The sequence below is a fragment of the Pezoporus wallicus genome, unplaced genomic scaffold (genome assembly GCF_028554395.1).
Source record: "Pezoporus wallicus isolate ANWC-B61680 ecotype Strahan unplaced genomic scaffold, APGP_CSIRO_Pwel_v1 contig_593, whole genome shotgun sequence".
NCBI lineage: Eukaryota > Metazoa > Chordata > Aves > Psittaciformes > Psittacidae > Pezoporus > Pezoporus wallicus.
Genome location: NW_026642342.1, coordinates 2586032 through 2599889, shown reverse-complemented (window position 1 = coordinate 2599889; position 13858 = coordinate 2586032). Strand labels below are relative to the sequence as shown.

Here is a 13858-nt window from a genome sequence, read left to right as displayed (position 1 = left end):
GCATAATCCAAAATAAATGTTCAATATAAACAATCAGTTTAAATTACTGGCTGCTTAAGGAAATATTTGATAGTTCTTGGGCAAGAATTTAGATTATTTAGAGACCAGTGTGGTAAAAAATTGTCTAAATGAAATGGAAAAAGACCAGCTTGTTTTTCTTCAAATACTACACTAGCTTGGTGGAGGTTGAAGTAACATTCTTGTTAGAGGCACAGGTTGGAATCTCTCAAAACCACAACTGATTCAATGCATTTAAAATCCCGTAGCATTTAGAAAACAAAATGGTTATTTAGTGCTTTTTTTCATTTCCATGTCAGTTGAAGAAGCAGTCTGAATGTAAGTTTCAAAGACATCCAATTGCTGATGTGTCTTGTTAACATTAATGAGGGTCCTAATGGCAGGGTAGATGGAAGCCTGACTCTCCGTTTGAATGACACTGACAGGGAAATGGTGAGGATAACAGATGATAGGCACCTGAAGGAAGGTGAAAACTTGTAAACATCATCCATGACTTCAGTGAGTTTTATACACACATTTTCACTGAATGGTGATTTTTATTATAGGCCTACAGGCATTTTTCTGTGGTGACTATGAGATAGCAGTGAGATAAAGAGATAACCAGTGGAAAAAAATAAAGGCATTCTTAACATTAGGAGAAGAGTGTCTCCATCTATGAAGAAGTTGCAGGTGAAAACTAATCAGTTGCTGCCATGGAGGGGAAAAAAGTGAAGCTTTCATGGAAAAGTAGTTCTGCTTGGTATGCACACAATAAAGCATGTAAGTTCCTTCGAAGGCAATTCATGGTCAAGAATGGGAAAACTGGTGATGTGCAAATGTTTGATATCTCAGTGTTCATTCTTAAATGCTGCTGTAAATAGTTTACTTCATTATTATCACTTAGAAAATACTCTGATGTAACTTTTAAGAGAACACTTTGGATACAAGAGTTTTATTTTGCACTTAGTTCTTACTGGTGGTATTTTCAGGCCTGTCTGGTGAAGGTGATGAATTAGACCAGTTACTTGTCATCTGCAGCACCTACCTGTTTTGTAGATTTTAGAAGCTTGCACAATGATGACAGACATTCCTCTGAATTTGTGAATTGTGGAACTCCTTGTACAGCTGGTAACTAAGAAAAGGTGTTAAAAGATAAGTTGAAAATGCAGTGATTCTACTGCTTGGGGTGGTTTTTTGTTTTTTTTTGTTTTCATATACCCATATTTAGAGGTACAGTTGAGCCAAAATAGGGGACCAGAAATCTCAGTTCCATGAACTGTCATAAGATGAATCACTATTGGTTGAAAGCAGGTGACAGAATCGTCTCAGTGGCATCTTATTTAAACAAAAAATATTGCAGCCCCTTTTTTTCATCTGCACTTCGAGGGTTTGCTTCCTGAGATTGCTGTTCCACCATAAATCTGCTCTGAACAGCTCGGGCAGGAAGTCTTGATCCATTGCTATGTTAACACTGACATAGGACAGTGAGTGGAAGGGTTAGGCTGGGAGAACTGTCCAGTTTATGGACTTGGCTTGCTTAAAATAAAATGAACTGAGCAGTGGTGGGGGGATCGTCCTGTGTCTGGACCTGTAATGGACCCGTGGCATTTGGCACCATTTCAGAAAAGTGTATTTTCTCAGAAATAAACAGGTATGTTAAGTAATAAACCAACAGAAATTGCATTTGGATTTGATTAGGAGAAAGAAGATGGAGAGAAGTTCTATGCATTTGTGACTAATTCAGTGCTATAATGACCTGATTCTGGGAGAAACAGAACTGACTTTGTAAGGACGGACACAAGGATTCTTTAATGAAATGTTCAAATGCTGCTGAGACTAGTGCATTTACTTAATTACAAGGACCTGTCTTTTGTAGTACTCCTCAGTTACTCTTTGTGAATAGCATTTGTGTTTTTATTATGGAAATAAGGGGTACACTCTTGTATTTCACAAAATCTTAGACTACTCTTCTTGTAATGCTCTTTAAAGGCTATGTAATTGAAATTGGTGGAGTTACGTATATGTGATGAGTTCATTGCAGGGTGTTGCTGTGTAGCCTGCTCTGAAAGTATTTTTTTAATGAGCTTAAACGGTGTCACATGACTAGGTGCTAAAAGAGAAATGCTAAACCCTAAAACAAATAAACTTCAAAACTTCTAATTTTTTTCCCCCACCTCTTTTTCCCCTCAGGGAATTCCAGGAATGGCTGGCAACATTGGGGTCATTGGTTACCCTGGCAGGCAGGTGCAGTAACTATACTGATGTCTTTGCAGTTTTGGGGGTGGTCTTATTTGTTCTTTTCAAAAGTACCATATCTAACTCTTTTTTAGAACTACTAATAGTATAGATATATTTGTTTGCATCCTGTCATCCTTGAAACAAACCGCTTTCAGAGGTAGTGACCACGAGGTAATGTTGAGTCTCATGTCGTTTAAACTTGGATGGTTTAGATACAGTAAAACTGTACCTTTCTGGAATACATAAATGACATTACCAAAGCGCTGAATGTCTGAAAACTTTGCACTCCTTCATAAACTTTATGTGGTTCTTTGTGTTTTATTTTCATATTTCAAGTCCAAAAGCAATAGGAAACCACCTGTTGTAGTGTATTTCCTCCTGATGATCATCAGTATATTTACCTCACTGCTGAAATTATTTGTTCAGCCCTTTAGGGAAACAGAACATTAAAAGATATTTTTCTTTCCCCCTGCCCCACTGAGATATTTGAGAAGGAGAATCACTAAAACCAGAAAGCAGCTTTGTATAAATACAAGGCAATTATATAAATACTGATTTTATTTATTTATTTATTTAGTTTATTTTACGTGTAAGCTAACAGATACCTCACTCCAGTAATACAAATAAGACAAAGTAGAAGCAATCACTGCTTTCCCCATATATGGGCCAAATTCAGCAATTGACTTTGTGATTTTGTGTCTGCTTAAAGGGTGAATTTGACCAATATTCAGTGTTTTATTGGGTAAGGTTTGTAATGGCAATATATTTTCAAATTCCATTGCAGGTATTTTATATAGTAACGATTGATAACATGTTTGTATTGAATCAGATAAAATGTTTAGTGCATTTGGACTACATATGCTATTCTGACATTAGCTTGAAAATAATGGGAAATGTGTCCAAATATAAAAGCTTATGACAAATCCTGTGGAATCCCGTCACTGAAATGCCAGATCACTGGGTCTGGAAAAAAATTTCCTCCCAGAAGAAATAATTTCAGTATAAAGAAATTTTTAGTCATTGTCTAAGTTTCAGCCATGAATTAATGGGAGACCTTTCTGAACATGGTCCCAGGGGGCTGCTTGGTGACACCCTCTTCAACCTTAATAAATTTAAGACTGTATTGCCAGTTTATAGTTAACAAATGCTGTTACACTGCTTTTAAATACAGTATATCTAGTTCCTTAAGATGAAGTGCAACTCATGTCTTTTTGTATTAGGGCTTAGCTGGACCAGAAGGTAACCCAGGTCCTAAGGGTGTAAGAGTAAGTAAGCATTTTAAGAATTTTGGCATGTGTGTCTATTTTTACCCATATAGTACATCAGAAGGGGGATGAGGAATTTCATTCAGCTCTGCCAGTTGTATGCCCGCTGATCACTATGTTTTTAGAGAGCCTACAAATGAGAAAACATAGCATTTCTTTCAAAATGTATGTTGTAAGGATTTCAGTGTTTTTTTTCCTTCTTGAGCAGCATAGAGCAGTCTTCCGTTGTTGCCCTTGCTCTTACTTGGAATGCATGCAGACAAGAGAAGGAAAGCAGTACTAAATGTGGGTGTGTGAGAGCTGGGAGTGAAGAGGAGCGGACGTTTCCTGCCTGAAGCATTATTTTCATAATGGAAGCTGTCAAGAAGGGAGACATATCTGGCATTTGCAATCTGTAACAGCCACAGAAGTTGATAAAAGGAAAGTGTCTTGTCACATTAAAGCCATAAAAGTGGTCTTGAGAGTTTGGAATGGTTCCATTGAAGTCATGTGTGTCCCAGGGATTGAATGTTCTTAAATGCTATGCTGAGTCAAGGTTTGATTTTGATTATTTTTGGAGATAAAATAGGTTGGCTTTTTTCTTGGAAGTATGATTGTTTTGTATTTTGTTTTTGCATTTTGCTTTTTGCATTTTGTTTTTGCCTTTTTTCTTTTTTTAATAGGCATATGAGCTTGCCTACATACACTTGTATGTATATAGGTGTTTTTTCAGCTGACTCTCACCATCAGGCAGTAGACATGGGTTTCCAGAAATCTACATGTTGCTGGTTGCACCTAGGATCTGAAGGAGCCTTTTGATAGGTGTTTTCAGGCGCTTAGCTAATGCCGTGAAAGTTGCTGAGCAGTGTGCCATGTTCTCAAATATCTGTTAAAATAATCTGACTGTGTTGCTTGATTTGCTGTCCTCCCATTTTGGTTTGTTTTCTTTAATGTAGAAGCTTTTACCTGCAGCAGCTTCTTAAACATATGTCTGGTTTTCTGGGGTGGGACTTTTGATGTCAGTTTTCATTACAGTGAAGGAGAAAATTGGTTTGTCGGGATCAAGTGCCAACAGGTATCACACCCTCAGGGATTGTATCTTTTACATTTCTTCAGTTTATTTTTGCTTAGATTCTCAATGCATTTGTCTCGTTCTCCCCTCAACCAAGACATTAAGTGATCCCACTCGCTTCCTGAAAAGTTACTACGTCTCTGTTTACACAAAGCTAAAAATGGCCAACATATGAGTAATTTTAGGGAAGAACACCTGTCAGGTCTTAAGGTTAAGTCCCGTATATGAATTCTACAAGCAACTTCCGATGAAAAATGGTGATGCAGTGCTGTTGAGGCAGGCTACTGTGCCGTGGAGGTGTATAGCAACATCATACAGAGTATCTTCGGAGCTTTAAGTTTAGAACATTCCTGTAAACAATACTCTGCTTATGAGCTGTTTCAAGAAACTGTAGGTGAAAAAAAAGTGCCTTTGTTTTCGTTACTCTCAAAAGGGCAACCCAAAACTCCCAAATCATTACAGTTGGAGGATTGGAGAGAGAGAGATATGAAAGCAAGGGATTCTTTTTTAGTACCTAATATTTCTGTTCCAATTTCAGTTGGAATCGGGTAGTTTAGAGTTCATCTCGAGTATTATTTTTGTGAATTCTACTATAATTTCTGCTGTTTCAACAGCATGTTTCTGTGTCCATACAACTGATGATTTGAGAGAATCTGTTTCTGCCTTTGAGGGGAAGATGGGAGAGAAATGCATTGTGAGTGAACTTCAAGAAAAATACTTTGCCTGTGACAGGGTAAACTTTCTGGGACTCTGGCATATAGTAGTGATCACAGTGTTGTTAAAGATGAGAGCATGTTTTCTGATGTATTTCATAGATAAGATTAACTTCAGCAGCTTTTTTATATTTCATTTATTCTAATAAATAAGGTCCCTAATGCAGCTTTATCTTTTTGGAACACTATCTTAGTGCTTCTTTATTAATTGATTCTGTACCCTTGTAAAAGGCAATTGTTTTTTCTGTGTTTTGGAGAGTAAATCCTAGTCACAAATTCAAGTTGATTGAGTTTCACTGGTACTTTCAAATAAGCCTGAATGTAATCTCTGGGTATTGAACTCACAGCTGGCCAATACTGAAGGACAAGCAGTGTTGGTGGGAAGCAGTCTTGTAACCAGGAATTGTTCTTATGTTTTTTTAGGGCTTCATAGGACCTCCAGGTGTGGCAGGACAGCCTGGACCTGAAGGAGAAAGGGTAGGTTTCTTTGGAACATTAATGAAATATTGATGTTTGGGTGGTAATGCAAGGTATGCCAGAATGGGGGAAAAAATGTACACGGTATAACCATTCTTTTGAATCTTTTTCTAAAAGCAAGACTGATATGGAATAAATTAGGGCAACAAGAAAAACTTCTATAGGTAAATTGGGGATAAAAGGAAGAAAAGGGAGAATGTGGGCCCCTCTGGAAGGAAATGGGAGACCTGGTCACCTGGGACATGGAGAAGGCTGAGGTACTCCATGACTCCTTTTGCCTTAGGCGTCACCAGTGCATGTTCCAGCCACACCTTCCAAGTCATAGAAGGCGAGGGGAAGGGACTGAGAGAATGAAGAAATGTCTGGTGTGGGAAAAACCTGGAGGTGCATAAGTCCACGGGACTAGAGCAGCCTGGTCTAGTGGAAGGTGTCCCTGCCAGTGGAAGCGTCTTGGAAGTGGATGAGCTTTCAGATTCCTTCCAACCCAAACCATTTTGTGATTCTATGAAATAAATAGGTAATATCAAATTAGTCTAATCAATTAAATGCACTTGTGCTAAAGTTGAATGGGGATCAGCAGCTCTAAATTATTATTTTAATTTAATCTAGAGCTGAAAGGAGTAAGGTTATTTTTTTTTTTTTATCACCAAGGGTCCATAAAGAGTATTTTTCATTGAAGCAATTTCATTCAGTCAGTCATTAATAATTATTTGTCGGTTGACAGGTGATGTTTGTAATAAACCGAGTCCTGGAAATTTTAATATCTGCTTGAGCCTTTTCCTGCTTTTCTTGGGCACAAAGGATGTCTGGCCATGTAATTTGATGGAATCAGGATATGGCCCTTCTTTATAGTTGTTCTGATGTGGCCACAATGAAGACAAGCAAAGTTTGTGTTTCTGCCTCCCTGTTATAGGACATTGTCTCTATGATTCTTTGCTTTTTTTTTTTTTTTAAGGTGTTTCTTCTCATGTTGTCTTTTCCAACCAAGTGGAGGTTCATTACTTGAATTTAAACTACTGAAGAAAATAAAATCTACTTATGATGGGTTATTTCTTTCGTAGGGCATCCCAGGCTTTCGTGGGAAAAGAGGTCCTAAAGGGAGACAGGTACAGCTTTTGATGCTTGTTAAAATTTCTGCTGCCAATGCACCTGTAATTCACTCTGTAACTTAATCAGCCAAAAAGTTTTAGTTTTATTTTTTCCATAGGTGACTTTTCATTGGTTTCATTTAGTACTTTGCAGTACCGAAAATTCTGTGCAGATTACAAGTACTAGCTGTTCTGAAGTGAGGAAGACTTAAAATGATGAGCCTTGTGGCTGCTTATTTGTACCAGTTACCTAAGGGTTAAAAGATGACAGAAAACACATAAATATGTTCTCTATAATTAGTGTTAGTGCGAGATGCAGACACGATGCAAGTTTTGTAAGTCTGATTTTGGTGTTGGTTTGAATGCAAATCAGCTGCTTCTGATGTCTGGTATTTCTGGACAAAGGTAAATTAAAGCTGTCCTCAACATATATTTCTACAGCTGAGAATAAACACAAATCTGCCAAGTATACATTATCAAGGTTTACATATTTCCTGTGGTATATCTTCAATGCAAAGTGCTTGTTTTCTGCTGCAACCTTATTATTTTAAGTCTTTGAAGCTATCCAGGAGTTTCCAATTTTAACTTGCTTGTGGTTTGAGGTTGGAAATGCCAATAGCCATATGCAGTTGTGCACTCACTTGTGCTGAGAAAAATGATTTTTATCTGAAACGTTAAACAGGCTTATTTAGCAGTAATAGTGTGGCTACCATCATTTGACCCCTGTGTATGCTATGAAAATTGCAGAGAATTCTAAAACCAGTCACAAAAAGGCACTAACCTTTGAGAGAGTTCCTTCTGATATAACAAAAGGCAAGCAGAGTGTCATTATGTTGCTAGACTCCTCTTTCTGAAGCTGCTATAAATGCTATAAAATCAGAGAATCTGTTTTTTAATTACTCAGCTAGCAGAGCAGAGTGCTTCTGTGCTTGTTGACCGTATTGTAGCTTACTTACAGTTTGAATCAAAAGGTTTCACTGAGACTTCTGATTCCCAGTGTAGTAATTTGTTTCAGTCTGTAACAGCTGGTGCTGTGCATGCAGTGGTAAGCAGTTATTTTTCATTTACAATCACAGCACAACTTCTTTTAGTGCCAGGCTGTGCTCTGATAAGGACTTTAATTTATAAAAATCAATTTGGAGAGGTTTCACACAGGTGACAGAGCACCAAAAGCACCACTGCACAATGCCCATGGTTACCTTCAGTCAGTCCTGGTTCCTGTGCAGTGTTATTTCCTCAATCCCAGATCTTTTCTGTGATCTATAAAGTACTCATTGGACTAAAGGCTACTAATACAGGAACAAAACCAGGGGAGCAATTGCATGTGAACCTGACTTGAAGTACTTTGTTTGGATTGAAAGCTTAGAGAACGTCTGTTATTTTAACCTCTAATGACGATAGCTGTGATGGCAACATCTTTTGACACAATGTCTGAGAGAACAGCACTGATGCTTTGAGGCCCAGCACTGTCCCTAATGGAAATTTGGAATGAGAATTGTGTATTGCCTGCAGTCAGGCTCCTCACTGTGTGTTCTAGGATACAACTTATTTCTTTGGACAAAACTTGTGTCAATGATAATATTTAAGGGGGAAAACAACCTGACTGGCAGAGATCCTTTTGAAATAAAACAGATCCCAAATATGAGCTCATTTTTGGAAAGTAGCATTGAAGTATGAGAGGATCATACAAGGAATTGTACACTTACAATTCAAAATGCAGGCTTATTGAGTAGTTACTCATATTTGTAACATCTGTGGCATATATGAAATGGAACAAAATATTCAATTGCCAGTCTTTATTGTGAAGATTATAGAGTGAGGGTTTGTTTGAAATTTAGATTAGATTTGCAATCAATATGCTTTAAAGAAAATATTTCACAGAAATGCATATGTATTCAGTTTCTTTCCATTGTATGTTTGTAGTACAAAATTTGGCTAGTTCTGAAGGATTTTTTTAATGCCTTGTCTGTCCTGTTGGTATGATGCATCGTGTTTTTACGTACATAGTTTGACCACATTTGGGAGAATGTTTTTACATACATTGTTTACTTCTGTGTGGGGTTAGTTACAACCAGTGGTCAATGTGGCAGAACAGACCCTGTAAATTATACCAAAAATTTATTAATCAAGTCTGTTTTAACTGTAAAAACAGATTCTCTTTTATATTACAATTATGAATAGTTATTCTTTGCATGCTTTATAGTAATGTTAAATGATAATGTTGATGTAATAAAATACCTGTTGCACAAAAGTAGTATTACTTCAAATTTTGGACTTTTCCAGCTGTTCTCCTGTGTTGCATTTTTCTTTAATTTTTCTACTAAGAAGTTTTGTCAGCATTAGTTAGAACATGCTGTTGAGAGTGGGATTATGAAGACTGTGGGCAATCTGTCCCTTCCGTAATTTATGCTATGCTGGGCTTCTGCAGTTATATACACTGAACTGTTATGTGAACTGCTTATATAATTAGGTGCCTGGTAAAACTGTCCCATTGCATTCTCCATTTCACTTCTGATGCCTCATTTGTGTGTTGTTTTTGTGGGTTTGGTTTGTTTTTTAAGAGCTTCTTGTGTGCTACAGCTATTCTGTCTCTTTCAATGTCTACCAATGGCAGGCAGTACAACCAAAATAGTGTGCTATTAAAGAAAGGGTAGCAAGTCAATTTTTGCCGTCTTCATCAGCTGGTAGCTTTAAACAACATAGGCACTGTCGAATATACATTCTGCATGTGTGAAATTTTACAGTACATTTTCAGGGTTGTGCAGAAATTTGCCCAGGGGAGCACAGATTAAGAACCAATTAAATCTACTTTATTAGCATTAACCTATGAAACTCTACTTTCTAAATAAGGCAGTAGAAATATAAAGACCTGTACTGTCATATCTTACAATTGTGGCTATAGAGTCTTCTTTGTGACTTCCGTGATCAAATCCTGAACAAAAATTGAATTGTGGTGAGAGACCTTCCTATCTTTTGCTTTCCTGTATTTGCAGGAAAATACAGAAAAAAACCCTTCAATCAAAAGCAACCCAACAGAGGGTACAGGGAGCGTTAAGCATGTCTCAGATTAATCCACAGTATCATGCATGGTGATGGGAACTAAGACCCTATAAAGTTGTTCCAACATATTGCATGAGTTTGGTATTAGCTTTATGTGGTTCTTCTAGGGAAATAGTGAGATCTGCCTGGCAATAGTACACTGATAGAAATCTTAAACAATAAAGATTAATTTTAAATTAGAATTTTTTTTTTTTCTAAAAGCCAAACAAAAATCCTGCAAAACCTAAATCACTTTTCCCAGGCAACTTGTGCCTTGACAATGGACAACATCAGAAAGAAGAAAAACAAACCTAAGAGGAAGCAAGAAAAGTTGGAGCCAGTAAAGTGGTTGTTTAAGTCTCTAGGTGCAGCGTAAGACAAATATTCACATTGCTAGGGACAGTGTTGTGTGAGAAAGATGAAAAAGTTGATTTCTAATAAACATGTGTTACACTGAGACTGCAACCATTAATATTTGGGAAAGAGTAAGGAGACAACAAAAGACAGATGTTTTAGTGAATGTTGTGGGTAACCGAAAAAATGGAAGTAAAAATACTGAATAGAAAAAGAGACTCCAAGCAAAAAATTCAAGTAATACTTGTTCAATATTGCTTCTAAAGCACTTCAGTCATCTGATTTTGTCTTATGCTTACATTATGTATAGTTATCTTTTTTTGGTTATGATTTTAGGAGACAAACGCTACTGTTCATCTGAGCTGTGCAGCTGCTGCTCACTTTCCTCAGTCTCACACTCTGAATCCACTTGCTGATGTCCTAATTTCTAATACCTGTTGGAATTTGTGTTCAAACCACCCTTCATGTCTTGGATAATAAAGAACAATCTTTCTCTCGTCTGCTTTAGGGTTTTCCAGGTGACTTTGGAAATAGAGGCCCCCCTGGTCTCGATGGGAATCCTGTAAGTATCAGATTATGTGTTGATTAGCATGGTAAAATTTGTAACACTCTCAAATGGAAAGGTGACTTTTGCCTCTAAAGTAGTGTCTTGAAGTCCACAGAAAAATTTTGGACTGTTACTTTTCCATGGAAATTGCTAGGGTAGAACTGAAGTAAGTAGTGGTATAAAAAAGAGAGAAAATAGCCAGAAAGTTGCTGAGAGAACACAGTTTCCACTGCTGCATGTGCTAACTGCCTTGAGAATTGGATGTTGTGCTGCACTCATTGCATTACTGATGAATGTTTTGTCTTCAGAAATTCTTGCATGGGCTATACCTTTGCCTTGTTTATTTAAACCTTTATTCTAAGACCACCGTAACAAAATGGGAATCTGTGTGCACACCAGAAACGTAGCTTTCATACACTTGTTGCTTGTGCATTTGATAATTGATTTCATCCTTTGAACTGTTACTGAATAACACTAGTATGTCATTTAGTGCATTATAATCAGTATGATAACAGCTTTGTCCTTGGCAGCATGTGCGGGCTAAAGTGCTCTCGTGGTACAGTATTCAAACTGTGACACAGTCCATGTCACTTCACTGGCTGCCCTCAAAGGAGCTTTGCTGCCTTACTGTATTTGTAGGGACTTGGACTACGGGCTACAGACTCCACACTCAGGTTTCCTTTGATATGAGAAATCAGTGAAAGGGCTTCAGGACAGGCAAGGGAACAGCAGTAAGTGCTGGACAAAAGAGCGGCTGTTTTGCATCTGCTTTTGTTGTTGGATACTCCTTTGGAAACTGCTATCAGTTTTTGTTTAAAGGATGTTCTGATACAGAACAGAGGCAGCAACTAGGCAGAAATGGTCTTGTTTCTGAAGGCCTGTCCTTTCCTGACACCCATTTTACTTTAGAAGAGCTTACATCAAGAGCTTGCTGGTTGACTATCGACATTCGGTGTCAGCATTTTGGAACATAGGAAAATACCTACTTTGCATTTTTGGTCCCTGAGGCGAAGTTCCCCTTGTGGGACTCTCGGGTGATGTCAGTATGGTGTTTTTCATCTTGAAAGCCCTCTGAGACATTGTGTCACCAGCTGCTTTGCAAATGACAAAAAAAAGGCTAGTTCTTCTTTCCCCTCCTGGTACTTCCAAGTCTCCCTCCATTCCTGATAAAGCAGACATTGTCTTTCCGCAAGATCCACAGAAAACCAGTACTTTAATAGAAACAAACTCAAAAAGCCTGGATCTGAAATTACAGACTTGTGCTTCACATAGAAGCCTGTTTTAATGCAACCACTTACAAACAAGTTCCTTCTAATCTGCCAAGACAGCTGCTGATCTTACTGCCTTCTCTGACAGGCAGCAACCCTTCTCCTGCCTCCCCAAGAACTCGCCCTGCAAGGCTTGTTCAGGCAAGGGGCCAGAGCTGCAGCTGCAGGGGACTGCAATGCTAATGGGATATTTACAGAGCCTGTTCCTGAGCTGGCAGTGGAGAGCAGGGGCTGCCTGGGAGGCCTGTGGTGGCAGGAACTCGAAGGGAAGACATTTCTTCCCATGTGCTGACTTGACACTAATGACATTTGTCTTCATGCCTAATTTCTTCTGCTTAACTAAGCAATGCCATCCTTCATTTCCACATCACCCTCTTGGTTCTCTGAGGATGTCAGTCTGCCTTGGAGAATGTTGATAGAGCATTCAGCTTTCCTCTGTGGTTAGTTTGGAGCAGGTTGAAGAAGGTGCTTAGGCACTAGAGGAGGAAGGAGAGTACAAAGGTGTCCTCCATGCCATGCTCAGTAGCCATGCCCTCCCTGTTGAACAGCTTCAGAATAGGCTCAGATTTATTTGCCTAAAAATTCCCTTCACTATGGGTGCTGATGTGCTGCAGTGAACCCTCTGTATCGTATCCATTGAGTATTAGGTCCCAGGTTTTGGGACAGCCTGGGCAAAGCATGCTGACCTGGAGGTCTGCAATAGCCCTTTCACACTGGGCAGATAGACTTGGCAACTGTTTTCCAGAGTGTTTTACCTGAATTAAACTTGAGTGCAGCAGAGGCAGTAATAGAGTACTGTTGAATTTGTTACTTCTACATAAAGTACAAACACTGTAGTTTGTATCAGGAAATACTTTTCCATAAAGAGAATGTAGCCTTTAATTTGCAAAGGTTTTTCTGTGACCTGACCTGGTTTCCTATTTATCTTTCAAAGGAATCTTAATAAATTCTTGTGGTGTTTTGCTTGGTTGTTTTGTTTTTTTTTTAATTCCCACCACCCAAAAAAGAACCTTTTTTTTTCTTCTTTCCATTTTAAATGTCATTGTAAAAGAAAATCTCATATTCCTTGGTAATGCAGGAATGATTTTATGATGCAAATATCTTGAGATTTGATTCCACAATCAGGGATTTTAATAAGCGTGTTCCCCTGTACAGTGATAAGCTGTCATTTTTCAGGACCTCTGTGTAGAAATTCCAGCTGACTTTCCTTGTAGGTCACTTTGTTTATCTTACCACTGAGAATTGTTTTAAATGCTAAAATTCAGATAATCTAAAATTCCTTTTATTTGAAGGGAATTGTTGGTGGTGTTGGTCCTCCTGGATTTCCAGGACTAAGAGTGAGTACGCTTTATTACTTCCTTTGATGTGGCTTCATTAGAATATTTGTCTTGTATGTTTGTGAAATATTAAAAACAAATATAAAAATCTGGAGATTATAACAGATTTTGTTTTAATGAATTTAATTTGAACCACTCTACAAAGCTGCTGTAATATTGTTGGTATGGAGTATTTCTGAACTTGGTTTGGATTTGTGTACTTATTTCTGATCTGGCGCATCAGGGTTTTTTATTTGCAGTAACCAAGTTTGCCATTTTATAACCCCAAAGCCAGTATTACTTTTTGAAAAAGTGCTGTACTCAGGCATTTTAACACAGCCCTTATTCATTCCTGTATATGGCTGCTAAATTCTAAGCAGAATCAATTCCTGAACAGGGTTATGTTATCTTGTATACAGTATCATATTCAGGTTTTTTAATAGATGTTTTTAGAATGTGATGCTCATTATGTAGTTGCAAGCTGTAGTTGTATAAATACACCAGA

General features: G+C 37.9%; 1 protein-coding gene across 1 annotated transcript in view; it reads left to right on the top strand.

Moving 5' to 3' along the window:
• COL24A1 (collagen type XXIV alpha 1 chain) overlaps positions 1–13858 on the top strand; it is a 152024-nt gene that overhangs the window by 51395 nt on the left and 86771 nt on the right. The window contains exons 11-16 of the mRNA XM_057428954.1: positions 2188–2241; positions 3456–3500; positions 5688–5741; positions 6803–6847; positions 10731–10784; positions 13330–13374. Coding sequence (XP_057284937.1) covers positions 2188–2241; positions 3456–3500; positions 5688–5741; positions 6803–6847; positions 10731–10784; positions 13330–13374 — 297 coding nt within the window. The remainder of the gene's footprint in view (positions 1–2187; positions 2242–3455; positions 3501–5687; positions 5742–6802; positions 6848–10730; positions 10785–13329; positions 13375–13858) is intronic.